General features: G+C 39.3%; 1 protein-coding gene across 11 annotated transcripts in view; it reads right to left on the minus strand.

The window, feature by feature from the left end:
* The window catches only part of camk2d1 (calcium/calmodulin-dependent protein kinase (CaM kinase) II delta 1), a 110,124-nt gene that overhangs the window by 35,380 nt on the left and 47,097 nt on the right, over window positions 1–27,647 (minus strand). For 6 of the 11 annotated variants that reach the window (XM_067580431.1, XM_067580429.1, XM_067580435.1 and 3 more), the window contains exons 3-6: window positions 27,035–27,094; window positions 21,762–21,816; window positions 12,090–12,155; window positions 7,120–7,192 (exon numbers count right to left, since the gene is read on the minus strand). In XM_067580431.1, the coding sequence (XP_067436532.1) occupies window positions 7,120–7,192; window positions 12,090–12,155; window positions 21,762–21,816; window positions 27,035–27,094 (254 nt within the window). Of the gene's footprint in view, window positions 1–7,119; window positions 7,193–9,322; window positions 9,396–12,089; window positions 12,156–21,761; window positions 21,817–27,034; window positions 27,095–27,647 lie in introns of all 11 variants that reach the window. The other 5 variants (XM_067580432.1, XM_067580434.1, XM_067580430.1 and 2 more) reach the window with 1 other exon arrangement.

A 27,647-nucleotide genomic window follows, 5' to 3' on the forward strand; every position in this document is an offset into this window, starting at 1 on the left:
TGAATGTCTTTGGGTTTTGGACTGTTGGTCGGGACAAAACAAGACATTTGAGGACGTCATCTTGAGCTTTGGGAAACAGACGTATTTCACCATCTCCTGACATTTTATGGACTAAACAACTAATTGATTAATCGAGGAAATAATCGATTAATTGATTGCATTAGAAAATTTCTGGTTCTTTAACAAAAAAAGACTGTGTACATATAAATTTTAAGGGAGAATTTTCTTACAAATCCAAAAGATGCAAGAAACATCCAATCATGAGCTTAAAATTGACAGTGGGTGAAAACTAAACATCTTTCAATTTTGGATGAATTCAGCAATTGCAACAACAAAGCATTTCGAACTGGCCCAATTCATACCTTTGACTGGCTTCTTCTCCATAGCAATAGCAGCCGAGGCTCATGGGTATTGTAGAGCCTTCTGTCAATGCCAAGGTAGTAGCCAAAACATAAAAGATATAGGGCTGTTACATTACCAGTGGGAGTCCAGTTTCCAATAGTTTTAAATTTGCAATGGAAATACAGAATGTGGAAATACACTTCTGGAACCAGGAGCTACCCTCACTTTAAAACTTTATTATTTTGTTTTATTCATGGCTGACAGAAACAATGGCTAAGGCTAGAAAAATAAAACCTTAGTTGTAATAAACTGGAGTTGTCATTTAAAGTCAAATCAAAACTAAAAGAGTGTTCCTATTAGGCTGCATCACTAGAGGATTTGATGAAGTGCTTTATAATCTGCTTTATGATCACACAGATGGTACCATATGGATGGAAGGCACTCAGTGTGCTCTAACGCCTCTTGATGCCTCATTTCTTTCCTTTTTTTTTTTTTTTTTTTTTTTTTTTTTATCTTTTACTCATCACTAGACTGAAAGCATTCCGACAGTCTCTAATTACTGCCTAGTTTGGTTTCAGGCCTGCAGATAAGATTACAACAGCCACACGCATGCAAACGCAGTCAAACTTACAGGGTGATGAACACAAATCAATACCCAGTAAACATTTCACTGACGAAAATGTGCAGGATGTGGGAAACTTCACCATCTACCCACATTACTGAGGCTTGTCATCTCAGCGTACAGTATGTTCAACATTGAAATGGTTGTTGGGTATACACACACACACACACTAACACTGGGTTTCTGTATGTGTGTAAAGTACAAAGTATAGTTCATATCAGATTGATAAGGATTCATGCTCCCTCTTTGCTGCTGGTGTGTAATAGCTGTAATTGGATTCTGTCTGATACAGGCAGCCATAAAGTAGATAAAATTACTGGCCTGCTATACCAGCCTGAGGGTTCTGCTTTAATCTGGAGGACTACTACTGTTACTGACAAATGCACACACTGCACTTGCTGCCAACAACTGTCCCCTGAGTTTTTATTCTTTTTTTTAGGAAGAGAGTCAGACATTTTGAAAGACAGCGTTTGGAAAAGAATATGAAGTCACTGAACTTATAGATTTTGCAGCTACTTCATCAAAAAAATGTGATGTAAACAGAAGAAGAAAACCTCAGACAAAAGGAAGAACAAGAAGGAAACCAGTCAGTCCTGTTGCTAGATTTGCACAGATCAATATTCTGCCATTATCAATCTAATTACTTTAGACAAAATTGAATCAAAATAACTGGTTAAATTTGTGAAAAGCACTGCAGTGTATAGCAGAAACAGTTACTGTTATAACCAAAACTAACACCATCAAAGCAAGTTGTCAGTATTAAGATAAAATACAGCAGACCTGTGAACTTGGTGGTATTGACCTGCTTCTTTTCAAGCATTTGTAGAATTGTTCTTTACAAGTTCGCTCTTTCCCACAACACAGTGACATTAATTACTGCTAGACAATGACATGGTGCAGGTTTGGTTTCAAAAGTTGGGAAACACAGTCAAGTCAGTGGTTCTTCAACAGGGTTGAGGAAGGTGAAACAGGAAGAGAACATCCGTGATTTAAATGAGGGAAAAAGAAAAGAGAAGGGACAGCTTGGGGATGGACTATCCTTCAATCAGAGGACAATGAGTCCAATCCTGATGTTACCATTCATCTAATGCTGTACATTTGTTCTTGACCAAAGAAATTAATATCTGTGACACTTTTCAATTCACAGTCCACTTACTAGCAACACATGTGATGCTCTTCATAAGTAACATGAGCTACATATGGAAATTATGGGGGGGGGGGAATAACCTCTGGTAACCTGTATCTGCACAAAGATGGTCTCTGGCGTTGAATGTGAATCTTACTTGGTCAAATAACTCCTGCTCAATGACCTTTGACTCCTTCTCAGTCTATGCTGTGAGCGGTTTTGGTCTAGTGTTCTGATGGTCTTTTCCGGTGTTTGTTCAGTCTCTTGTCCAGGCTCCCTGCTGTTTCATCAATGTACAGTTTGTCTCTAGAGGGCTTCTGTCTTTAGAATGTACCAGCAAAGATCTTGAGATGTTGAATGGTTTATGGTAAGTCTTGACTCCTTGTGACTGACAGCCCAGCCATGCAAGCGTGAACCACTGGGATGCTTCTTTTGGTCCCTGTTGAGTCTATAGCATCCATCGTGGTCTCAAGTCTGGGCAGGTTTCTTATCATCCGCTCTTTGTGGTCAGATCTATATATCCTCTTCCACACTGATAAAATGCTCTGTGTCAGAGGGTTTCTTACCACTGATCTTTAAATTGAGATATTCAGTGGGGTCCAAAAGTCTGAGACCACTTTCAAGTGGAAAGCGGTCTGTGTGAGTGGGTTTCCTCTGGTTAAAAGCTCTGAAAAAGCTGGTGAGACTTTAAATTGAAATTATATTGTTGCACCTACTGATCTTAAGTCAGAAATAAACTTGCATGCTAAAGGAGTGCTAGAGCAGCCTGCTCTAAGAAAAGCATAATTGTAGTGGTTCTAAAGGAGGCCTGTATGTGCCGTTACTGCTCCACAAAAATTTATGACACTCCACCGGCATGTGTCTAGACTCTCAACATAAACCATAAAACTTTGCACGAACTTTATAACAACTATGTTTTGCTTTACTAGGCACCTGTTTGTGGGTGTTTTGGACTCCGTGTGCTACCAAAAATCATTATCTTGTGAGATGAAATCACATGAATACACATACAATGTGGCAAAACAGAGCTTCCCATCGTGCCACTGCTCTCCAGCTTGCTTATTTGTTTTGGTTGTATTTGTTTTGTCTTTGTTTTTCTGCAGTAAGCCGGTGCAGCTGCCTGGCAACAGCCAATCAGAGAGCAGAAAAAGAGGCAGTCGGTGAATGCAAAATGTGAGCTCATTATTGCTGAAGGTAAACCTAACCTCAGACACACCTGGGATCATTTGATTGGCAAATCAGAGATGACCAAACCACAGTGAGTAAAAGTAGCATTAGAGGTGTTAACCAGACTACTGTGGACGTAATGTTTAGTTTAAAGTCCACCCTCAAAAAAATTGAGTTATAATGACATCTCTATTCTTCCAAAGCTCCTGACAGGACAAGGGGTATCATTCATGGAGGTACGTAATTCTCCCAGTACACACCCACAATACTGCTATAGTAAACAAGGGAATCTGTATTAAGAGGTGAAATAACATTATTTATTCTATTAAAATAACTACCTGGTATTAAATACATAAGAGCTTGTTCTTGATTCAAAATTTTAACCAAAAGTCTGCCTTATAAACTAGGAGTGAGGAGTTTGAAGGGGATCTAATAATGAGACACTATAAAATTGCATTATGTGAGGTGTAGTTGTTTTTGGAATTTGACCTATGCCAAGAACCAAAAGTCAGCTACTGCTGCACCCCATTTTTTAAACATGTCCCCCAAGTTTATCCCTGTAGTACCCCTTTAAAGGACCAGCGTGTAGGATTAAATGCCATCTAGTGGTGAGGTTACAGATTGCTGACTTCACAATATTGTTATTGTGAATATAATATTCCATTTCTTCCAAGTCTGCTTCAGATACAGTGCTCGTCAGATCGTTCAACTGCTTCTGAAACCCCCTTTCTGGAACAGTGGAATCAGTATCTCAGATGATTTTTCTCACTTCACAAAAGACAATCCAACAATCATACCCACTTTAAGCAGTGACTGTTCAGATGTGAAAGGATACAGGTTTTGAACTCCCAATCAGGTTCTCTTTTTCCATTTTTCAACTACTTCTGTCACTTTTGGTGCATCGCATGAGGGGAGTGTGCTCCATTGTCCCCATTTGTAACATTAATCTTGTCAAATAACAAAGACACAAAAGATGGACAAATGATGACAAACCAGTTTACTTAGAGCATACTGAAGGCCTTGCAAAAACTCTAGCAATTTACTTAATCATGACAACTTTGAAAATAACAAATCATAGGAATTTCTCTCTTAACCAGTTCAATATCAACTATGTCAGCTATGGGTTGCTGATACAGTCTACCTCACAGACGCTGCACTTGACCACACTGCAAAGACTTACAACTATTTGCCAGCAAGATACTAACAGACATATATATGTGACCAGAAATAACCATAAGTAAACTTAAATGCCACTGTGAATCTGATTAAACAGGCAAATAATTAGCACACAATAATACTTGTAGAGCATGCAATAATGCTTTTACATCAGGTGACACTACAGCACATAGTGTCGCCAGGTCAAACTTGACACTAGGAGCATGTGGCAAGGCATCAGGACTATCACTGACTACAAGAGCAGCTCTGTCTACCCCCACAGTGATGTCACACTGGCCAACAAGCTCAACACCTTCGCTCGCTTTGAATTTGGCAACAATGTGACGAGTGCAAGAATCCTGGCCATAGAGGATGAACAGGTTCTCACACTGAGCACACCTGATGTGCAGCACACACTAAGGAGGGTCAATCCATGCAAAGCTGCAGGCCTGGACGGAGTTTCAGGACAGGTACTTAAGGAGGTAGCTTAAGTATTTACAAGAATCTTCAACCTGTCTCTGGCAACGGTCCCCAAGTGCCTAAAGTCAGCCGTCATAGTGCCGGTGCCAAAAAAAACAAACAAACATCAGCAATCTGAATGACTATCGTCTGGTTGCCCTCACACCAACAATAATGGAGGGGTTTGAAAGGTTGGTCCTCTCCCACATCAAAGCCATCATCATCCCTGCCTCACTGGACTCATAACGGTTCTCTTACAGAGCTAACAGATCCACAGAGGACGCCATCTCTCCAGCTCTTCACGCTGTCCTGACTCATCTGGAGAGACAGGGCACATAAATGAGGATGCTATTCGTACACTACAACTCTGCTTTCAATACTGGCATCCCCAGCAAGCTCACCTCCAAACTCCACCAGCTAGGGCCTCAGCTCATCACTTTGCAACTGGATCCTGAATTTCCGGTCAGAGCATCCTCAGGTGGTGAGAGTGGGCCCCCACCTGTCCTCCACTATAGCTCTGAGTACTGGTACACCACAGTGATGTGTACTGAGCCCCATCCTCTACTCCCTCTTCACACACGATTGTGTTCCTGCATTCGCCACTAACACCATTGTTAAGTTGGCAGATGACATAACGGTTAACAAGCTGATTTCCAACAGTGATGAAGGCCTACAGAGTAGAGGTGCAGAACCTGGTGAGCTGGTGGTCAGAGAACAACCTGTCCCTTAATACAGCAAAGACAGAGGAGCTGATCATCAACTTTGGAAGGTCACAGGATGACAAGTACGCTCCGGTCTTCAGAGTGTCCAGCTTCAGGTTTCTGGGCTCAGAGGACCCACAGCAGCAGCTGATAGGAAAGCTTTTCAGTGGGTTGTCTTCAGTGCAGAGAAGATCATTGGGATACAGCTCCAAGCCCTGGAGGACATCTACAGCTCACGTTGCCTCAGGAAAGCTACCAGCATTTGTAAGGACTCCACATACCCATGCCATCGTCTGTTCGAATTCCTTCAATCTGGCAGACGTTATAAGGCCTTCTACACCCGCACCTCCAGACTCAAAAATAGCTTTTCCCCCAGAGTTATAACTGCTCTGAATCAGTCCACTAAATACCCCTCCTTAATCTGTCTGACTGCCCCCATAATTGTCTGGCACAATTGACTTCATATACACACACATACTGCACTATGCTGCCATGTAAGCTATACGTTACACAGGGGTCCACTCTCATCTTTCTGTAGTACTGTCTTGTATCTGTAACTACAACACAGTGACAGCTGCTGTAATTAATAACCTCAGTGTACAGGGACTAATACATTCAGCCACAGTGTTTTTATGAAGATGCTATATGTACATTTCAATTCTGTTTTGGTTTTGATGCTGCACTGCACACTTGAGCTGCTTGTACTGTTTAATACTGCCAGACACTGTTTATACTGTTATATACCGTTTATACTGAACATACTGTTAAGACTGTTTGTTACTTAATTCCTACTTTCCTGCTTTTTTTCTGTACTGTAAAGATTCTGTTGCTGCATTGCACTTCTGACAATAAATAATTATACATATGAGTGAATCAGTAAACTAACCAATCAAAAATTTAAAAATTCACCTTAAATTTTGTTGTTGTTGTTTGTGCATTTAATGTCTATAAAATGTTTTCTCGATTATGGGTATAAAATGCTCTATAGTTTTATTTTATAAATAACCACTGCATTACTTCAGTCATTATTTATTGATTGATCATATCTTGTCTGTGAAGAAAAAGAATCTTGTAACTTGAAGTACCACAGTAGATGTTCTCCAGACACATGTGCCTGTTTTACAAGGCCCATAAACAGTATGCGCTGCTGTTTACAGCTGCAGAGTAATTGAGTGGAGGACTGCCAATCTTATTTCCAGGACCATTAACACTTTTCAGTAACCATTGTTGGGGCCTGCGGACTGGCTGCTTCCTTTGCTTAGTGGAGGCGTTGAGATTGATATTTTATTGAAACATGAACCTGGAAGATGTAACCAAACATCTCCGAGGGGAGTGGGTCAGTAAAGGTGTATGAGTTTTATAAAGGAGGGGTAGAGTTACATAAGTATAAACGTGGAAAAAAAAGAAGTTGGGTATAGATGTTTAGGGAAGTCGATAAAAAGTAAAGAAATTAACACAAAGTACAGTTATAAGATGAAACAGGATGTATGGAGGAAACTTAGGCCATATGACAGAAACTAAAATATATTCACCGTGTGTCTACTTACCTTGAGGTCGCGGTGGACCACACCCATCTGGTGGCAGTGGAGCACAGCCTCTAGGATCTGCTGAATGCAATGACTGCATGCAAACACCAGGGGGCCATGGGTTAGTGACAAGCTACCACTCACTGTCTGTAGCTGTGAGCTCGCTTTGACACTCGGGGAGCTGCTGGCCGTGTTAGTGGGGAGACTGTACAGCAATGTGGCAACTGACCCACCTGGAGAGGCCATAACGAGGGGTAATTTGGAAAAACGGACAATTTACCCTATAGAGTGTTCAAAATGTTTTTTTTGTGTTGCCATGGTCACCAATTGATGTTTGCTGTGACAGGCTCAGAAAAGAAAAAAAAAATTGCTCTACAGTACACACACACACACGCACACACATACACACAGCCAATTCTCTACCCGAGTATCAAAACAGAAGTGGTGTTAGCTCCTGGCCAACTGGAGGCAGGACCCTGGGAGGGTGAGGAGAGAGGCACAGGAGCTGAGGCGAGGTGTGGTTTGAATCTGATACTGGTCCTCAGTAATGAGCTGTCAGTGTGAATAAGTTTGGAGGTTTTGTCCCCCCCCCCGTTTAACATGAGGTGGGTCGCAACATAGTGTATCAAGCACTGTCAACAGCACCTCTAGAGATTATTTGACTGGACTGACTACTGTTACAACAAGAAGACAGTTTGGTGTAGACTAGTGTTGAATTATTACTTGTTTTTACATCCCAATTTAAAAGAATGCAACTTTTAAACTGAAAAATGTAACTTCTATTACATCCACAACAATGTCTTAACAAATTGTAAAAAAGGTTTTCTGAAAGTACAGTTGGTGATGGTCAATCTCTGCAGCTATAAAGACAACTGTTGCTGTTGTCAGCTGTAGCTAATTAACGTTAATTCTGCCTGTTGTAAGGTCATAGAAAGCTATGGTTATATTTTTTAATCTCTGGCCATCAGTACTATTAGTTATGAAGATGAAATCTCAACAAGTGGCAACATTGCAAAAAAAATTGCCAGATGAGGATGAGACAGGTTGCAAACAAACCAGCAGTTCAAACTGATTAAATCATCTGGATAATTCAGAAGTAAAAGGTACAGTAAGCACACCAGAAATGTGACTAAAAATCCCTCATTTCACATGAAAAGTGTGGAATTTACCATTTGTCTTTTTTTCTTTTCAAATAAGTTCAATTTACAACCTCTGATCATCTGACTGCTTGGGTTTCTTGCACCTTTCGACAAAATTTTAGAGAGTTCTAAAATCTCAGCAATTACAATGTTATCATAACTGACAGAACTGACAGCCAGAGCTATGTGAAAAAACCCCAAAGTACTGTCAGAACCCCTGATAGGTTAATATGTGAATTGTCTTTTCTGTAACTTACTGATGTTAAAAGAGATGAATTTTTAATGTAGCAATAGATTCGTTCAGGTAGTTCATGCTTGATACAAACTTATCTTGTTTAAAACCAGGCCTATGTAGAGTCACAAAATGTTAAAAAGTAAAATTTTAAAAAAATAATCACAATTTAAATCACAGTTTTGGTTTAAAAAAATTACATATTCAATTACATATTTCCCTTAAATACAGTCATGGACTGCAGCTATCAGTGCAAAAATGAGTAATTGATATCTACAGTATGCTGTCAAAGTGGTGCTTATTTACAGTGGAGGGGCTGTTGATTCAAACGCTGCTTGACGGCTTTAATTCTGATTTGACATCAAGGCATAAATTAGTGTCATATTAAACTTTGTGTTTTGAGTGTAATAATTTAGAATACAAATTGTCATACACCTATATAGATGGAATCTAAAGCCCCATCTTCCTCCTCTTGTTCCTCCTCCTCCTCTCTCAGGCCTCAGCCTCACAGTGGCTGTGTCAGAGCATGGGCTTGGACAGATGCTACATGCACTTTGTGCCCTGGCATACAGGGGAGGCAGGCCATGATGAGATCTACCAACCCCCCCCAGCACTACACGACCGCCTCCTCTCCAGCCAGCCTACCCACAGTGCCCTGCAGCAGGGGATTTCCTGTCAGGTGGGGGGGTGTGTGAGGGTGACTGGCAGAGAAGGGGAGGGAGTGTGGTTTTGGAGGAGGCGGCGCTCGGTGATTGGTTAATTGGTCGACTGATCAGGCAGTGGAGGAGCGAGGCAAGGTGCCGCAGGAGGGCAGGCCTGTGTCTTTTTGCTGTTACTGTTTCCACTTACTAACCTTTAGGTCCCTGTGTACTATGCCATTTATGTGGCAATGATTTACACTTTCTAGAATCTGCTGTATGCAGTGACTGTGGAGGAGAGAGAGACCAGGCCAGAAGCAAAAAGGAGAGGAAGAGGGAGAACAGGTAAATGTCAGAGAACTAAGAAACAAGAACGGGCAGACAGAACACACCAGACACATGAAATACAAACACTTGATTGACAAAGGGAAGGTTTTAAAGGAAAAGTTTAACACTTTGGGAAGTACGCTTATTTGCTTTCTTCTCAAGAGTGAGGTGAGAAGACTAATATCAATCCCATGTCTGTGCGGAAATGCCCCTGAGAGAACACATTTTTACCTTTCTGATCATGTAAGACTTAAACTATAGATATTGTGCAAATAAGGAAACTTTAGAGGTGTTTTTTTTTGTTTTTTTGTTTTATTTTTTTACCTTAGACAGAGCCAGGCCAGCTGTTTCCCCCTGCTTCCAGTCTTGCTAAGCGGGGGGAAATGCTAAGCGAGGTTAACCATGTTGTGATACCACCTCTGTGCTTAAAACACAGCCATGAGATTTACAACTCTCTTTATCTTTTCATTTCACTCTCAGAAAGACAGTGAACGAGCATGTTTCCCAAAATATTGAACTGTTCCTTTAAGCCACTCAAAAGTAGAGAAATATAGAAATAGAACAGATAGAAAGGACACATGCATTATCTTTTAATCTAAAAAGCTCTTTTAGATTTAACCTTTAAAATATTTTTTACAAATCAAAATCCACCACAAAATAGAATCCAGATGATCAAATAAAACCTAATTCTGATTCGTTATTTCATAAATGAACAAGTCTCTTGTTAAGATGACATCAAAACAGTTACTACTCTTGATGACAAATCCTGGAACTGAAAGACAAACTTCAGCGTATTTAACTTCAAGCAGACCAGTGAGATAACCAAGCTGGATGGAAAACTGAACATCCTCAAAATAACTAAAAACTAAATCTTATAGGAACATATAACATGCTTTGGGATGAAGCTTTTCTTGATACTGGGCTACTTGTAAACAAGTCTAAAAGTCTACAGTCATGCTAGCTGCTTTGTGAGGCTGTGCCTGCAGTGCTTTGAGCTAAATGCTAACGTCAGCATGCTAACAATGACAAAAACTACCTTGTCTATGTAAAGCAGGTATAATGTTTACCATGTTCACCAGTTTAGCAAGTTAGCATGCTAGCTTTTCTTAATTAGCACTAAACATGAAGTACAGCTGAGGCTGACAGAAATGTAATTAGTTTTGCAAGTAGATAACAAACCAAAGCACTGGACAAATTGAAATTCTGACCTGATGATGGCGCCAAAGTGATTAATATTCATCCTGAGAGGAACATGAACGTACACTCACCGAGCACTTTACTAAGAACACCTCAATACAATCTAATGCAATGCAATTTTACGAAGCTTATACATTTTTCAATATAAGGCACTCCAGTACACCACCACCACCCACTACGATCTCAACAATAAACATAAAGTTGAATGATCATCTTTCTGACGATGTCAACAAAAACTGAAAATGTATAAGCTTCATAAAAGCAGAATTTATGGCACAGGTGTTGTATTGGATTGCATTAGGTGTTCCCAATAAAGTGGTTGGTGAGTGTAAGTACCAAATATCATGATAATCCATCCAACAGAAACATTTCACTTAAAATCACCAATGAAAACCTGATGATGGCACTAGAGCAAAAGTTGGAAGCAAAGTCATTGGGATTGATCTGGGAGCCATGAATGTCTACAAAATTTCATGGCGATCCATCCAATAATTTTTGAGATATTTTTACTTTGGACCACTGACAGTAAATAATTATGGTGACGCATCTCCACTTCCTACCAATATGCAATATGTGTGATGCCATTTGGAGCCAGAGTCTGCACAGTAGAGTGGCGCCTGAAGTTTGAGAGCAGCTGTCAATCATGATGTCACACCACCTTTCTATATTGTAAAATATCTAATTAAAAATAAACTTATCAGAAAAATAAACACTTGGACAAACATCAGTATGATAAGAACTAACTAGAATGACAGAAACCATCTTTGGGATAATGTATTTGATGTGTACTTATTTAGTTTGGCTCATGTCCCATCCACTAACATGGAAGGGGCGGGACTTATGAACTATACTTCAGCCAGCCACCAGGGGGCAATTGAGATTCTTTGGCTTTACTTTTGGGGAGCTGTCATGTCGTCCATCTTTGTATACAGTCAATGGTTTGGACCAAAGTGGTGGACCATAAGAAAGACTGATCAACATCCCCCTCCATAAAGCCATGTGACTGGCATGGCTGACACAACAGATGGGGTTCTTTTTTGAGTGGATTTTCAATAAAGAAGGAAAAAGGTGAAATTGGGAAAAGCAGATCCATAATCAGAGGACAAAGTACAACAAGAAATGTAGGAAGAGAGGATTTGAGGCATAAAAGGCACATCAAAGGCAGCACAACAGAAAACACTTATGCACTGATGTATCCAATGCATAACGAGGAAGAACTGTATTTTTGTGTATTTTGTATGTTGCAAACATTATCATTCACATATACACTGAAACATGTAGTTTCATAATGATGGATACAAGTATAGTAATCACGCTATGGTGTATCTGTCTGTCTGTCTTGAATATGCCTTTATGGTCCCAAAGTAGAATAACTGAATATTTCACATCACATACGATAAATTCAGAAATATCAACAGGACATGTGATCTATGCAGCCTGACTAAGCATCACACTGACCTGGCATCGGCTTCGCTGTAGTACTCCCTGGCAACAATGTCCTCAAACAACTCACCACCGGTTACTCTGGAGGAGAAAGAGACAAAAAGAATAAAAGAAAGAGAAAGTTAGAGGGAAAAGAAGTGACCTGCAAAACCACAGATGTTCATTTCACCTTTGGGAGAGGAAAAAGAGCAAAATGCTTAATAGTACTGCACAATGATAAATCTCATCCGGAAGAGATTATTGTCAGACCAGCTGGGTCAAAAGCATGATGATATGCCTTTTTGTGTTGAAATCACTACAATAACACATTTCAGCAGATATGGTCACACTGTGTATGGACATTGTTTATTCAGCTGGAAGGAGTTTCCGTGTCTTTCCATGAGGTTATGACTCAATTCCAGATTGCTTTTCCAAGTGGCTGAGCAACACCACTGGATAACAACCAAGGTGCAATAAATATGCAATAAAGCACTACATAGTATAAACACTGAGATCCAGCAGTTGGACCTAAATCTCAATCCACAAGTACTGTAGTAGTACTGTAGTAACATTTTTCTGATGCAAATACTAATGTTTATATTGGTAACTTTAAAAGGGACACACTTTACTCAGTCTGTGAAAACAGTTGTATGTGGGGCTGGGCGATAAAATGATTTTGATATGGGATCACAATAAAAGTTTTGTCAATAATGAAAATAAACTTCTGACATTTTTACTCGATATATATATATATAAAAATAAACACACACCCATACACACATAAATATTATATGTATGTATCTGTGTATATATTATATACATATACATACAAAAAGTGTCCCTTCTCTGTAGCGTTAACTGCTTGACCACATATGTTCAGCTGATCAGGGTGCAGTGAAGGTGAACTGGAAATTCATGAAATCCCATAATCACTTCCAAATATCTCCAAATAATATCCAAATGGGTGTGCATAATTTTAGGCAAACCAATACAACCTAGTGGTGATTGAATATTTTACTTCTTAAAATTAGAGGACTTAAAATAATGAAAAACAAAATTAAGGCAGCAGACAAATCCTTGGTTCCCAGAATAGGTCAAGTTACAAAAACACTGGATCCTACATTTCCCATAATGCATTTCAATATCTGCCTTCATTAGACCTACCCTACTTTGTAAATGACTGTATGTATTTAACCCCACACTCAAATTTCACGTTTCTCTGAATAACTTGTAGATTCCAAGCCAAGATAACTGTGACGACATCATCAGGATTATTTCAACAGACTTCACAAAAATCCCCCAGAACCATAGAAAAATTGATTTAACAGTTTTGCACCCCATGATGACTAAACAGACCTTTAAGAGGATCGATCACACTCATTTCCAGCTCTATATTTTTATTCTGGGACTCCACTAGAGTAGCTTTGCATGATTCACAATTCAAAAAACTTATTTATCCTACACTGGCCCTTTATGTAGCCACTCAATTCAGTCTCTGTCTCTAACAGGCAGTCTTAGCTCCTGTCTCTTTAAGGCCCCCTTCCCGATGAGCCAACTCTGTTCGGATTGGTCAGCATTCTAGAAGCCTGCTGAGGGGCAGCCGTTTCAAAGTCAAGTTAAGTTACCGCTAATGCAAACCCAACATTTCCTGGTTTACTGCTTCATATTAAAAAATTTTAAATGACTAAATAATGGGAGACTTTTATTGTGAAGAATTTACAGGAAATGAAACATGTTCCTCACTGAATTAGCAGAGCTTTGTTAGCAGCACTACAAACTGGTCTACACAACAAGATGTGGACATATTTCAAGCTCTTTCAGTTAGAAATAATGCAGGGACAAATAGTAAAAGCAGAAACAGTCACATTGATGATGATGTCTGATGAAGAGCTACAAGCAACCAGCACACCTCCAACAGGTAAACTACTTATTTTACTTGGCCCTGCTGTGTAATGGAAAAACTCACTCACTCACAGCGTGCCAGCTCAGCTCAAGTCATGGCTCGGTGCGACAACCCCCAAAACAATGGAAAAATGCCATAATGTTAGCGGAGCAGAGCAGTGAACTCAAGCTGTGCGTGGAGCAGATGGTCATATAAAGAAATCTGTCACAAGCCGACATCAGCTTGGGCTGAAAGTAGAAAAAAAACCATTGGAAACTGAGCATTCAGAGAAGTCTGAAACCAGTGTTTTTGGTTCACAAGGATCACTTCTACATACGCTTACCTTGTTATTTGACACTTTGGCCACGTTTGACACGAAGATAGGTCCCCTTTAATGTACAATGTAGGTAAAGATAGGTCCCCTTTAATGTACAAACTATGTACATTCCCTTTCCCTTTGTTTCCCTTTAACATGTAACAAGATGTTTAAAAGTAGGCCTCTAGGCCAATTTCCCAAAACACAGAGAATGACTTTTAGGATATTTTAAGGTAAAACTTTTTCCATTGCCTCTGGAAAACATTATCACTTTGAGTCTTCAGAGATTTTCATATTAAACTTTCATGGAAATTTGAATGACTTTGGTGTTGTGACAAATTCAGTTGTAAAAAAACAGTGTTATTCTTGGCATGCATTCAGCTGCCAGGAAGTCATCCAAAAATGAATTGTAAAATGATTTTCTCTGATCTAGCATGTTCTTCCTATCTGTTACAATGCTTTTCAACTCATGCTCAATAAATATCAGGTTGAAATTGAGGTCCAGTAAACCTCTGGAGATATAATATGGTCAAACACAACACAATTTGTTCTACCCACTTGTAGTCTGTCTTGTAATCCTTTCAGGCAGGTTTTCTATTTAGGAAAAAGGGGGGAATGTTTTTTTTATCCCTATGTTGTCTTTTAGCCAAGAGAGGAACACCCTCTGTTCTTTTTTTATGGCCACTAGTCAAAATAAATACAGCATTTAAAAGAAATTCAAAGCAATTTCCTTCTAGCTGCCAGATTAGGTTGCACACAAGGAAGGGAAAGCGGGAGGTGAAGGGGAAGAGGGAGAGAAGGGTGGGGGTTTGAAGGGAGGGAGGACGATTAAATGAAGTGAGAGAAAGCAGGATATTAGGTTCACTCATAGAAAAGAGTAATTAATTGCTGTATTAAGAGATTGAGAAATTTGGATGTAATAGAGCAGTGGTTCAGTGTTCAGTGATGTGTTTCAATGTGGGGGTCCTTGACTCCAAAAAGGTTGAGAACCATTGTGAGGATGAAACCTGACGACAGCAAAGGAGGTTGCTGAATTCAATAAAGATGACATATCAGAATTAGAATTAGAAATAGACGATGAAAAACATTTAGACAGACATAAGGAGCAGATAAAAGAAAAATGATTTATTTTCATATGAATAGTTTTTTTCATGTTTAAGCTATATCTATGCAACGCTTCGTGTTGCAGAAAATGAGGCAGATAGCTCACATTATACGCTTCATGAGAACAGATTGGAATTGGGGAGGAAACAAAGCTCATATTGACTAACAACCTTGAAATATGTCACAGTGGACATATGGAGCTGAAATGTTGGGGCGTGAGATGTAAATTTCACGTTTATTTCCCATTTTTCTACAAAATCATGCACACCGATGATCACTTCCAAATGGCCCTCAACTGCAATGTACGTGTAGCTCTGTAGCTCGTCCTCAACAACCCCTAAACTCCTTTTTGATTAATCTACCAAACAATTTTGATAACGCACAATGTACAATGTCTCAAAGAAAGCCTGGGGGCAAAGGGGAAGGCAATAGTATGTCGCTGTTGAAGAGAAAACCCATGGATACAATGCCTAAAGAAAATCTGGACGATGCCATTGATAATGTTGTTAGGACCTGCTGTTAGGATTTAACCAGTTGGCAGTGAAAGAAGCGTTCAACAGTACTCTCATCCCACAGTTAACAGAACACATCAAATTCAACATACCAAGGATAATGTGTGTGCGTTGCCCCCCACCCCAACCCCCCCAACTACTCCCACTTATCTAAACCTAGTTCCTTGGGCCAAGTGGGTAATGTAGCTGTAATTAATACTTGGCAATGAGTTTAAATGCCAATTGTCTGTGTGGTATTCTACCGCCCCCCTCAACATAAACCTAACTTCATCTCTGACTTTTCAGAGCTCTTATCATTTATGATGTCCAGTTATTATAAAATTGTTATTATGGGTGATGTTAATGTTCATATTTATTGTGCAAATGATCCATTCGCCTTAGATTTAAAAAATTTGTGCAACTCATTTGGCTTAACTAATCTGTTGGCTCTACTCACGAGTGGAGCCATACTCTTGACCTTGTCTAATATCATAGACTTACCCTGGACAGTCTGTCAACTAAAGAGCTTGTTGTCGCTGATCATCTCTCCATTACTTTCAATCTTTCTGTCTGCAGTCTCTCCAGTTCCCCAGTCACTTGCTTAAAGAGATGTGTTATAAACTCCTCAACTTCAGCCATGTTTATTAGGGAATTTGACCAATCATGCAATAATTCCATGGCAGATACTTCCCTTGACAGTTTAGTAGATCAGTTTAATTCACTCTGTGTGGGCATTCTTAACAAAATTGCTCCCTTCAAAAACAAAAGTAAAACTGGTCTAATTGGTACTCCCTGGAACTTAAGTGGAAACACAGCAGACTTGAGGTAAATTATGCTCAGTTAAAAAATCTAATGTCCAATTACAACTCTGCTGTCAAAACGGCAAGAAAAAAATATTTTTCCAATATTATTGCTGAAAGCCACCATTATCCCAGAATATTGTTCAGAACTATTGAACATGTGGCAGTGGTCCTAAAAAATAATTCATTCCCTGATCATTCATCAGAAGCATGTGAGAACCTTCCATCATTCTTTACAGCTAAACTTGAAAAAAGTCAGGGGTCAGATTATACCACGGATTTGTAACTTTACTATTACCCACCCACCTACAGTCTCATTCCCCTCTTCTGAACTGACCTCGTCTGCTGGAGACTGACTGTCAGCTTAACTGCTCTTCATGTCATCTAGATGTAATCCCATCCAGACTCTTCAAAGAGGTCCCACCACATATTTTTCCAATTGTTCTTTCCATTATCAACTCACTAGCCACTGGCTATGTACCATCTTGTGGAACCTCTTCTCAAAGAATTGAGATCCTTATGTACTCAACAATTATAGATCAATCTCCAAACTCCCACTTCTGTCAAAGATCTTGTATACAAACAATTAACTGCCCACAGAAGCCAACATGATATTTTTTTAAGTTCCATACTGTTTTTTGAGAAAAACATAGCACTGAGACTGCTCTACTTAGGGTGACTAATGATCTCCTTGCTGTTGATGCTGGTAAAGGGTCTGCCTTGAACTTACTTGATTTAACGTCTGCTTTGCAGGGGTTGCAGACACTGCTCTCAAGTGGTTCATCTCTCATCTTTCACACTTTACAGTCACTCTTGATAACTTGGTAACATCTACTGCCACTATGAACTACAGAGTACCTCAAGGCTCTTTCCTAGGTCCTCTTCTGTTCTGTATTTACATGCTTCCACTTGGTAGATTATTATACAATCATAAGATCTCCTTTCATTGCTATGCCAATAACACACAACTTTATGTCTGTAAAACCAGGATCCCCCTGCAGTCTGATTTCTTTAAAGACCTGTCTAAAGGATATCAAATGCTGGATGTCTAATAACTTCTTCCAACTCAATTAAGAAAAATCTGAATTAATCCTATTCGGGTCATTAGACATATCAGATTCCAGTGACACATTTGTTAACCTAGCGCCTTCCATAAAGCCTAATGTCAGAATTTAGGAGTCATCTTTGATTCCATTTTAATTTTCAGTCATGTCAGTAAGGTAGTTCAGCCCTATTTTTAATCAGCTTTGAATGGTTTAAAAAAAATCAGATCATTCCTATTATCCTCTGACATAAAGAAAGTTATTCATGCATTTATTTTCTCAAGAATTGATTATTGTAATCAGCGTCTGAAATTAATGGGGGGCAAGGGCAAAAATGCCCCAAGAAATTTCAGAACGCACCTAAAATCTACAATCGAGGGGCAAAAATTGCCCCATGAATTTTTTTTTTTAAATTTACCAGTTTAGGTCGATATCTTAACCCTACATTGAGCCATCATTTTATCTTCATTGAATTCATTCCGTTTCCGTTTCTAACACACACTCACAAACAGGGCTGCTGTTACGATACCTGGCAGAGGCCAGGCAATCCTGCACCTGTAGTGAAGTTGGCTGCTACAATGGACCGGTACCTCATTAAAATCATCATTAAAAAAGCTCCAACTGTTACCCAAGAAAACAATCTAAATCCTGAGCCATAATTACTAGTCCTAAACATACTCACAGCCAGGCTCAGATGCCGGGCACAACAACGCATATGTTTTGGGAATACTCACTGATCAGAGATTTTTGGACTCATGTTATGTCAACGCAGTCAGAGTTATTAGGATCTACAATAATGCCTAATCCCTGCCTTTGTCTGCTCAGTGACAACTCATCTCTGTCTCTCAATTTAAATCAATCTTTGATTCAATGCTGGCTGGCGTCCTACCAGAGCATAGCAGACCTGCCAACCCTGGACAAATTTTTGAGTACCACTTTGGTGACCTAGATGCGTCAGATGCAAGTCACTGCTGTTTGCACAATGAATTATTGTACATAATTTGCATACATGCATATAACAGTACATCATTTGCATACATGCAGCAGTCAAACAGACAAAAAAGTGAGGTAAGCACTGATATGAAAATTCTCTATACCATTAACAGATTGTTTACAAAAATATCTGCAGATACCAGTACTCTTAGTTGATCATTTATGCCTATTTTTGCCCATTTGTCTTTCACCTGCCTAAACATAGCTTAACAAGGAACACAATTTCACTTAGGCTATACAGTTACATACCACTGCTGCTGGGTTTATATGGTTTTATTGTTTACACCTCCATAATCAATAAAACTCATATAATGATCAAATTTTAAGCCAATTTGACTTTTGAAAATATGATTTTCAGCTAATTTGAAAAGATGATGACAATGTATCTGTAAAATCCAAATCAGCCTAAACAGATTACTTTGCCGTTATGGTGAAATAAAAATTTTAGAGCTGGTTAATACAACCATGTTCTCATTATAGGTAGGCTATTACTTGATGGTATGATGACCTAATAGTTTAGACTGACATATCATACCAGCGTACTTTACCCAGCACCCAGTATTCCTGTGTTGGGCCTCAACCATGGGGTCATACAAAGACAGGCCTGCATGCAAGTCACAAGGCCTGATAACAAGAAAGGGCGGCCGGTTGAGAACAATTAGAGTCCATTTCGGACTCCATATCCCAACATGCACCCAATTGCACACAGAGAAACATTGCCTTTCCATGTCGACTGAGCTAGGGAGAACTTGTGTCCCTCTGTGAGTCAGCTTGACAAACGGAGGTCCCCCATGCATGTGTTTTCCCCCACTGGAAGACTTTCCCCAAGAATCAGCTTGCCGTAAAACCCGCCAAGAACAGCATCCGAGCCGGACCGAAAGACAGACTTAACACACACACCCTGCTCGCTTTCTGAACCGACCAAGTAAGAGGTTTAAGTCTGGGCAGAGGCAGTGTTATTGTGTGTTAGTTTCAGCCTCAGTGCTGTTGTTTAGCTTTTAGCTTTTTAAGCTTTATTGCTATTGTTTTATTGTGTGCATTGATGGACCGCCTAGTCCATTTGTTCTGCTTTACTCTGCGGAGTGTTTAAAGTTTGCTGCCTGTTTAGTTGTGTCCACCATGCTACACTGTTTTTGTGTTTATCCCGCTCAGGACTACTGCTGTGTTTGTGCCACTGTGAGTGAGAAAGTAAGTTGCTTTGTCAATCAGAAACCAGACAACGTGCATTACAGACTGCCGTCCATACACATGCTCTCTGTGGACAGAGGAACCGCTTCTCCCTCCCTCACGATCGCTTTCTCTCCTCTTTCTTCCTTCTCTTGCGACTAACACACACGCGTGCACAAACACATACGCACCGACACCTTCTTACACATCTGATGGTCAGATAACATCAGACAAAGCGTTGCTTTGTCCTTCCTTATCCGCCATCAGACACACATGTTACACGGAATTGGGTGAGTGCAAGACGCTGACCACCAGGCAGCGCCATCATGCTATTGTCTAACGAAGACAATGCCGTACTTCCGCCATTTGGTTCTCGTGTGACGTGACTTCCTCTCATAGTCACATCTGCATCCCAGACCCACGACGTCATCATGTCAGGTCACGTCACCATTTTGTCACACACACACACACACACACACACACCTGCATATTTCAACCCTGTACATAGCTGTTTGTGTTTGCTTTGGTAGAATTAGATTTTAGAATAGTAGTTTATTAAATGAAGCATTTAAGTTTAATAAACACTGTTATGTCTTTAAAGAGAAGTTCTTTTGTCATTATTGTGTTTTATATATTGTGAAAAGTGGCTGATTGAAGGAGTCAGAGCTGGAATTCAACCCTTCTTTGTTCAGTTGTGAATGTTGATATCTCTCAGATATTAACATTCTACGTGAACTCCTTTTATGAGACTACCTTGTTTGGTTATTGGTCCCGGTTTCCGGGTGGTGCCCCGTAATTGTTAATTCATATCAATAATTCTATTAAGTTTTATAATTAATTAATTATCATTGATAATTGTTAATTATTGCTAATAACCAACTGTGTTCCTAACAGATCCAACATATTGGTGCCTTCAAGTGTGAGACTCCCGATATCAACAGTTGGTGCCCGAATTATTGATTGATATTAATAATCTCTTGATTTCATAATTCATAATTATCTATGATAATTCATAATTATCTATGATAATTATGAATACACTAATCCACTAATATCAGACCTGGAGCAGGCCAGCTTTAGAAGTTTGTAGAAATGGATGGTTGGATACGATATATATTTATTTTTTATTGTTTGTTTTTCTTTTCTTCTCAGTAGTCAACTGTTTTTTGCTTTTTCCTTGGGAATATCTGTCTCTTATTCTCTTTGTGTACACACTTTAAAAGAACAGAATTTCTACAATTTTGAAAGACAAAATAACATATTCAAAACTAACCACAAATTGAGCAGCAGAAGCTATGAAATACATTAAATATTTTGTCACTGAAACAATTAAGATGTGATGACACATGTTTCAGTTTTAAATTATTGATCTACTTAGAGGAGCATTTTAGAATATCCTCAAATTATTACTTGATTAGCAGTTTCTAATGAACAGACGATTCAGAGACAGAAGCAGCAGATGGCTGGTGAACACATATGAGTGAGTATAGTAATCTACCTGCCATCTGTGTCAGCTAACATTATTTATTATCTAGACAGCTCAACTGTATGTATAAGGTCCAATATGATGCAATCCAGCTCATTTGTTTTTTTATCTCAGTGTGCGTGTGTGTGCTTGTGTGATCCGGTCTATATCATGTGCTACCTCTGATGTTTCTGTGCAGTGTGTGAGCATGGTGAGGATGTAGGGAGATTGAGTACAAAGCGTTGCTGAGACAGATGGAGCAAAGAGGCAGACCAACACGCTGCGTTGAATCTCCCAGGATACCTCACTGAGAAGGCATCTGATTGGCAGCTGTCAGGTGCATGACTGTATGTGTGTCACGGCGTGTTTTGCATGTGTTTAACCATGTGGAATATATGGTGAGCGTCTAAAAAGGTGCTTTGAAGTGATGTACATGTCTGTACTTACAAATCAAAGACCAGATAGTGGAATCCTTCCTCTGATATGCTGTCATGGAGCCGCACTGTGAAGGACAGAAGAAGGAAGAGAAAGAGAGAAAGTTATTTAATTATGGAAACACTACTTCAGTGCACTGGGCAACCTGCCACACTGGCAATAGAACTGGCAGCAGTAGGTAACTGTTAGAATTATGTACACTTAATTACCCACAAATTGAGCACTGAACACTGGTGTACTGTTGTCTTGTCTCAGCATGAAGTGTGCTTAAGGGGAAACACTGTGGTGAGTTCTGCTTTTTCTACCTTTTTCTGTTTTACCTTTTATGTGCTTTGATATTTTTCATCTGTATTCATTAACGGTAACAGTCTTTCCTTGTCACACTGAGGGTGCCAGGTTTAATGTCATTGTGTCTGAACAGAGATTAAAATTAAAACATATGCTCATAGATTGTATCTGCTGACTTTTCTAGGCAAGCCCTGTTGACATTTACACAAAGTTCGTTACACACTATACATCCACACCTGGAGGCTGCCCAGTACAACCACAGTCTGATCTGCTGGGATAGCAGCAGAGGCTTTCTCGGTGTGTGTGTGTGTGTTACTGGGAAGTGCAAGTACACAGTTGAACATGTTGGGGTTCTTTTGTTTGGTTGTTTGCTCCTTGCAACATTATTAACAAGGAAGGCTTTAAAATGCACCGTTCATCTTACTGTCATAGACAAATGCAAGTCCTCCAACCAGCCCTAGCAGCATTACTTCATTAAACCCAGAGAATGTCAGTGTTTAAATGAATATATAAGTGCAGCTACCAATAAACAAGCAGGCAAGATGTCTGTTGTTGGAATGATTAAACATTATTTTCCACAATTAATCTACTGAGTTGTTAATCCAAAGTAATTCTAAGGCCAAATTTTGATTACAGAATTGTCAGGAATTCAGTGTGATAACATCATGGATGTTGGCGAGATAAGTCAACAGCTCCAGTCCAGATATAATGGTCACCACTGGTCTTTAAAAATGGATGCCAGTCGAACTATACCTACCATCTATCTACATATACTCAGAGCTCATTCAAATATGCATGCAGAAATAAATTATTAACAATATTCACATTTATTCCCTCTAAGAGGCTGTAGATCCAGCTTTGAACACATACAGTATGCATGCCCTTGAGTGGACAGTTATACACACTGTTGAAATATTAACATCAGACTATATTCAGATACATTTTTTCACTGATTTGTCCATCTGAGTGCACGGCTATAGTCTATTCTCCTTGACCTTACATTCTACAAAAATGATTTTGAATTAATTTATGAATCTGAAATGAAAATAAATAAGTTAAAGTTTGTCGTACTTAAAATGTTAACATTAACTGATTTGCATTAGCTAGGTCATTTTTGATGTTTTTTGCATGTTATATACGTCCTCTATTGTACAATAAAATCATCTGAAAATCTCATTAACTTCAATGTCACTAAAACTTAAAATGTATTGCACAATGTGTTTAGCACTGTTTATAATGAGCTTTTGTTTCACAATATCTGTAAGCTCCACTTCCAGTAAAATGTTAAAACACTGACCATGCGGCGTATCAATGCAGAACAACATTGTTTATATGTTGTTGTTTTTTTTATTCACAAGCTTGCTAACATGCTTCTTCATTTGAATGTGTTTCTGTGCATTACTCCTGCAGCTCTATTTTTAGCATTCAGGTCTTTGTGAATGAGCATGAATATCTGGGAGCAAGGTTGTCATTTCATTGTGATGAACAAGAAGAAGACAAAGGCAGCGGAGAGGTAAGAACACTGCCGACGGTGAGGTTTCACTGAGCCAATTAGCTACACTGCCTCATGGACATGAAATGACATATGAAGTGAGAAGGGGGATGAAACTGACACTATCGTTGTATGTCTAACAAGAAGCAGAGGACCTATTATAGCATTAGCTCAGGGGTTATACAAATGGGCTTGTGGTAGCAGGATCGCTTCTTCCAATCTCTACACAGCTTTGCTGTACTTGGTTATTAAAATCTATAGCCAATTTAGTCACAGTCATAGATAAACATAGTGTCATGTCCTTAAGGGAGCAGTCTCTTGACAAAAACGACTTGACAGCGTAGGTCTTTTGTCTTTATCATCTTTATCTTTATTGTGCTGATATGAAGCGTCATAGACCAGCCTAGGTCTGTATTTCTATAGGTAGTTATGTTTCCGATCCAGTTCAAAGGTCATACAGTGCTGGATTTGCTAAGCTCTAAAGCCAACTAATCTCTTATTGAATATCTTATCTCTCTCCACTTGCAAAGAGGAATGAACAAAACATATAAGTAGAAGGCTTCTAATTTTTAGCTAGCTGCATGGTGCTAGGCATAGCAATGTTGGTCCACTACTGAAATGTCAACAACTACTGGATTGATCGCCATGGAATTTGACATTCACGTTCCCGTGAGGATGAAATGTAGTTACTCAGGTGATCCCCTGATTTTTCCTTTAGCGCCACCATCAGGTCACAATTTTGAATAGTAATCTATGGCAAAATACCTGCAAGACTAATGACATTCCCATCAGTCTCATTTTTGTGTTTAGTGCTGATTAGCTAATGTTAGCATGAAGAGGGTAAATTCTTAGCTGCTAAATAGCTCATTAGCTCAATGGCTCAACGTTGTGCCTCACAGAGCTGAAAACTTGGCATTTGTCTGGTTAATGTGCTTCATGCAAGCCAGTGTCTGTATTCAACCAAAGATTGATTGTTGGAGAAGGAAACGCCACCCCATAAACATCACTGTATGATCACAAGTGGACTGTGTGTTCTTGCTGTTAAACAGACCAATAGAGTGGCAAGTCCTCTTGACTGAAGCAATCTATCTGATGGATCTAATTAAAAATGATCAAATTAATAGTTATGAATTAGGATCTCCAGTATTTGCACATGAAAAATAAGGAGAACAAAAGTAAGTAGGGTACACCTGTTGTATAAATGATACATTTAATTAACATTTAATACCTTCTCATTTTCAGCTTGGAGCTGCATGTTGTGAACATTTATTAGGTGGGTTCAATAGTGGATTCAGATTCAATAAAATGCTATCGAACCCCCAACTCTAAAGCAGCCAGGTTAGCATACATGATCATTTAGCATTTAGAGTGACTAAAATACAGCTTTAACAGGCACAGTGAAAGTTCTGCTACAATTGATTTTGGCTCTGTGTTTCAGTGACATCATCACTGACTGTGTTTAGCACATTATCAGGTTAGCAGGGAATACATCATATGCCAGTTGCAATTTTTTCCCTGAGGAAGATAGAGTCCACTGGTAATACAACAAACACTCAAAGATTGATTGTACCATGAATGCATGTGACTGTATGAATATAAAGTAGGGTACTTCTGGGAAAAGTACTCAAGACAGGTTAAAGACAGATAGGCCAGAGACTGAGATGATGGATAAAAGATTAAAAAAGGGGAAGATCCCCCTGTGGGGATTCTCTGACATCTCCTGATTGACATCTGAAAGATTTATCACTGCTACGACCTTTAAGGAATGAGGGCTTTCCCAAAGCTGGATGCTGCGTGAATGAAAAGTAGCGAAACCTACGCTACCTGCTACCAGCACAATCACTATCTGACGGGAGACAGATCCCTCTTGAAAGGAGGAGTGTGTCGCTGGAGAATCTCATTACTCAACGGCTCACACTAGTGCACATACTCAAGTTGTGTTCACTCTGAATGTCTGTATGTAAAAAGGTTTTCAAGGGATTTCACAAAATGTTTGGGTTTGATGTTTCAAAAAATACATGACTTTCTTTATAATGTGGAAGTCAATCGATACCGCTATCTGCTTCAAAAATCCAGAATCCCTAAATGGTTTATGGAAACTTAAATTATGAGATATATGTCTACAAGCCATATAAAGCAAATGGAACCAATGTGAAGCAGAGTTAATATCCATTTAAATGGTCCTTTTATTCCAGCTGTTAACTAACCTTTGTCAAAAATGAACTGAACTGCACTGAAATAAAGCTTTGGTTTGGTTTTGCCAACCCAAACCTCAGTCAAACAACCCTCACTTAACTAAACCCTCCTATGTGATGTCAGTAAGTCAATATCTGACACTGTGACAATAGACCAGCAAATAACCCCCCAATCATTCATTGGTTTGTTGCTCCCACCCTCTCATCCCTCGTTCTCACTAAAAGACAAGAAAAGGGACCAAATAACAAATAAATGCCAGTTTTCAGTGTGCAGCAAAGTCATTACTGAGGTGATAATTACAGCTGCTTGGCAAGAAGGCAAGGGAGAGGGAGGTGTGTCTGTATGTGTGTGTGTGTGTTGGGGAGGGGGGAAGGGTATGCAGATGCTATCTATTTGTAGACTTGCCTCTTGCTCAAAGGCTTCAGGCAAAATGTATTTGTGTGCATTTACAGTTAAAATTCTTTATGCTCTCTTATAAGTGTGTATTTATATTGATCACATTATGAGATGAGTCCATACAAGGCTGTATATGTTGCATAGTCTCACCTCATATTTAGGGTTTGGGTAAACCATTGAATTTAGGGGTTCAGACTTTTTTAAAAGTTGTTCTTAACAGCCACATTTGAAGGTGAAGTAGCACCTGGAAGACATTCATAGTGTTGCAGTCACTTGTTCACATGAAAAGTGACAAAAATAGCTGTGTCAAGAATGAAAAAAAGAGAAGCTTGAAAGAGAAATTCACACCCTGACTCCTTTCTCACCTCAACACAGCGGGCCGATCACTACATGAAGTTGGTGTGAATGTTAGAATTCCATTTTTGGAAATTTTTAGACATTGGTGAGATGTTTGTGTGAGGGGAGGCGGTTTCAGAAACTACTCAACCATCTGACAAGCAGTTCTGATGCAGTATACTGGTCCCCTTTAGGGTTAGGGTTAGACATGTAGTGGTTAGGGTTAATCTCAAGGGAATGAATGCAAGTCAATGTCCTCCTGAGTGATAAAAAGAAAATTGGCCAAGAATGTGCACTTGTAGATATGATTGACATTTAAATGGCCATTACCTGCATAAGCAAAAGCATAAGACATACCTGCATTTATAGTAAAAGCACTTAGGGGGAAAAATGTGAATCCAGTGTGCAGCATCAATTTTGAATGAACGTTCTATACATCTTCTGTATACCTTCAGGCTAACCTTTGTATGTTTTGAAGTATATGGATATGTATTATACATAGACTTTCATATGTCATGAGAGGGAGTACAGAAAGAGATACAGGAAATAGAAATGGGAATACTAAATAAGACCTTACCAATGTTGGGATGCTTGAGCAGGCGGCAGATCCTGGCCTCTCGCTCCAGCTTCTGGTGATCTGTTTAGACAAAAAAAAAAGAAAAAAAAAGAAAGATGACACATCTGTCACATCTGTCTGGTAAGCCCTCCTGATATTCTTCAACCCGCTCTCTCTACAGAGATTCCACTTGACAAACACCGCCCACATCTCCCTCCTGCTGGGAACAAATGAGCAATAAAACTAACAGTCATAAGTCATTACTGTGCACTGTAGCCAGGAGATGAATTGGAGGAAAACTCTGGCACTTCTCCAGTGCAGTATGTGTGTGTTAGTTGGTCAAACCTGTATGGTGAGACTGCAATATATGCACCATACCTGTGCTGTTCATGTTTACTACACTGAAGAAATCCTTTATTTTCAGAACAGAAAGCTACAAGTCAGGCCTCATTTTGTCAGTTTAAGAAAGTACAATTCACACACAAATACTGCAGAGAAATTTACCATATAAAACTATAATACAGTCCATTTACTTGTTTTTGTACTTATTTCATTGAAAGTATGTGGATGTCACTGTAAATCACTGAATATTTTAATAATTCAGTTTAAAAAAAAATTGTTTCACATATACTAT

Source organism: Thunnus thynnus, chromosome 22 (genome assembly GCF_963924715.1).
Source record: "Thunnus thynnus chromosome 22, fThuThy2.1, whole genome shotgun sequence".
In the NCBI taxonomy this organism is placed as follows: Eukaryota; Metazoa; Chordata; class Actinopteri; order Scombriformes; family Scombridae; genus Thunnus; species Thunnus thynnus.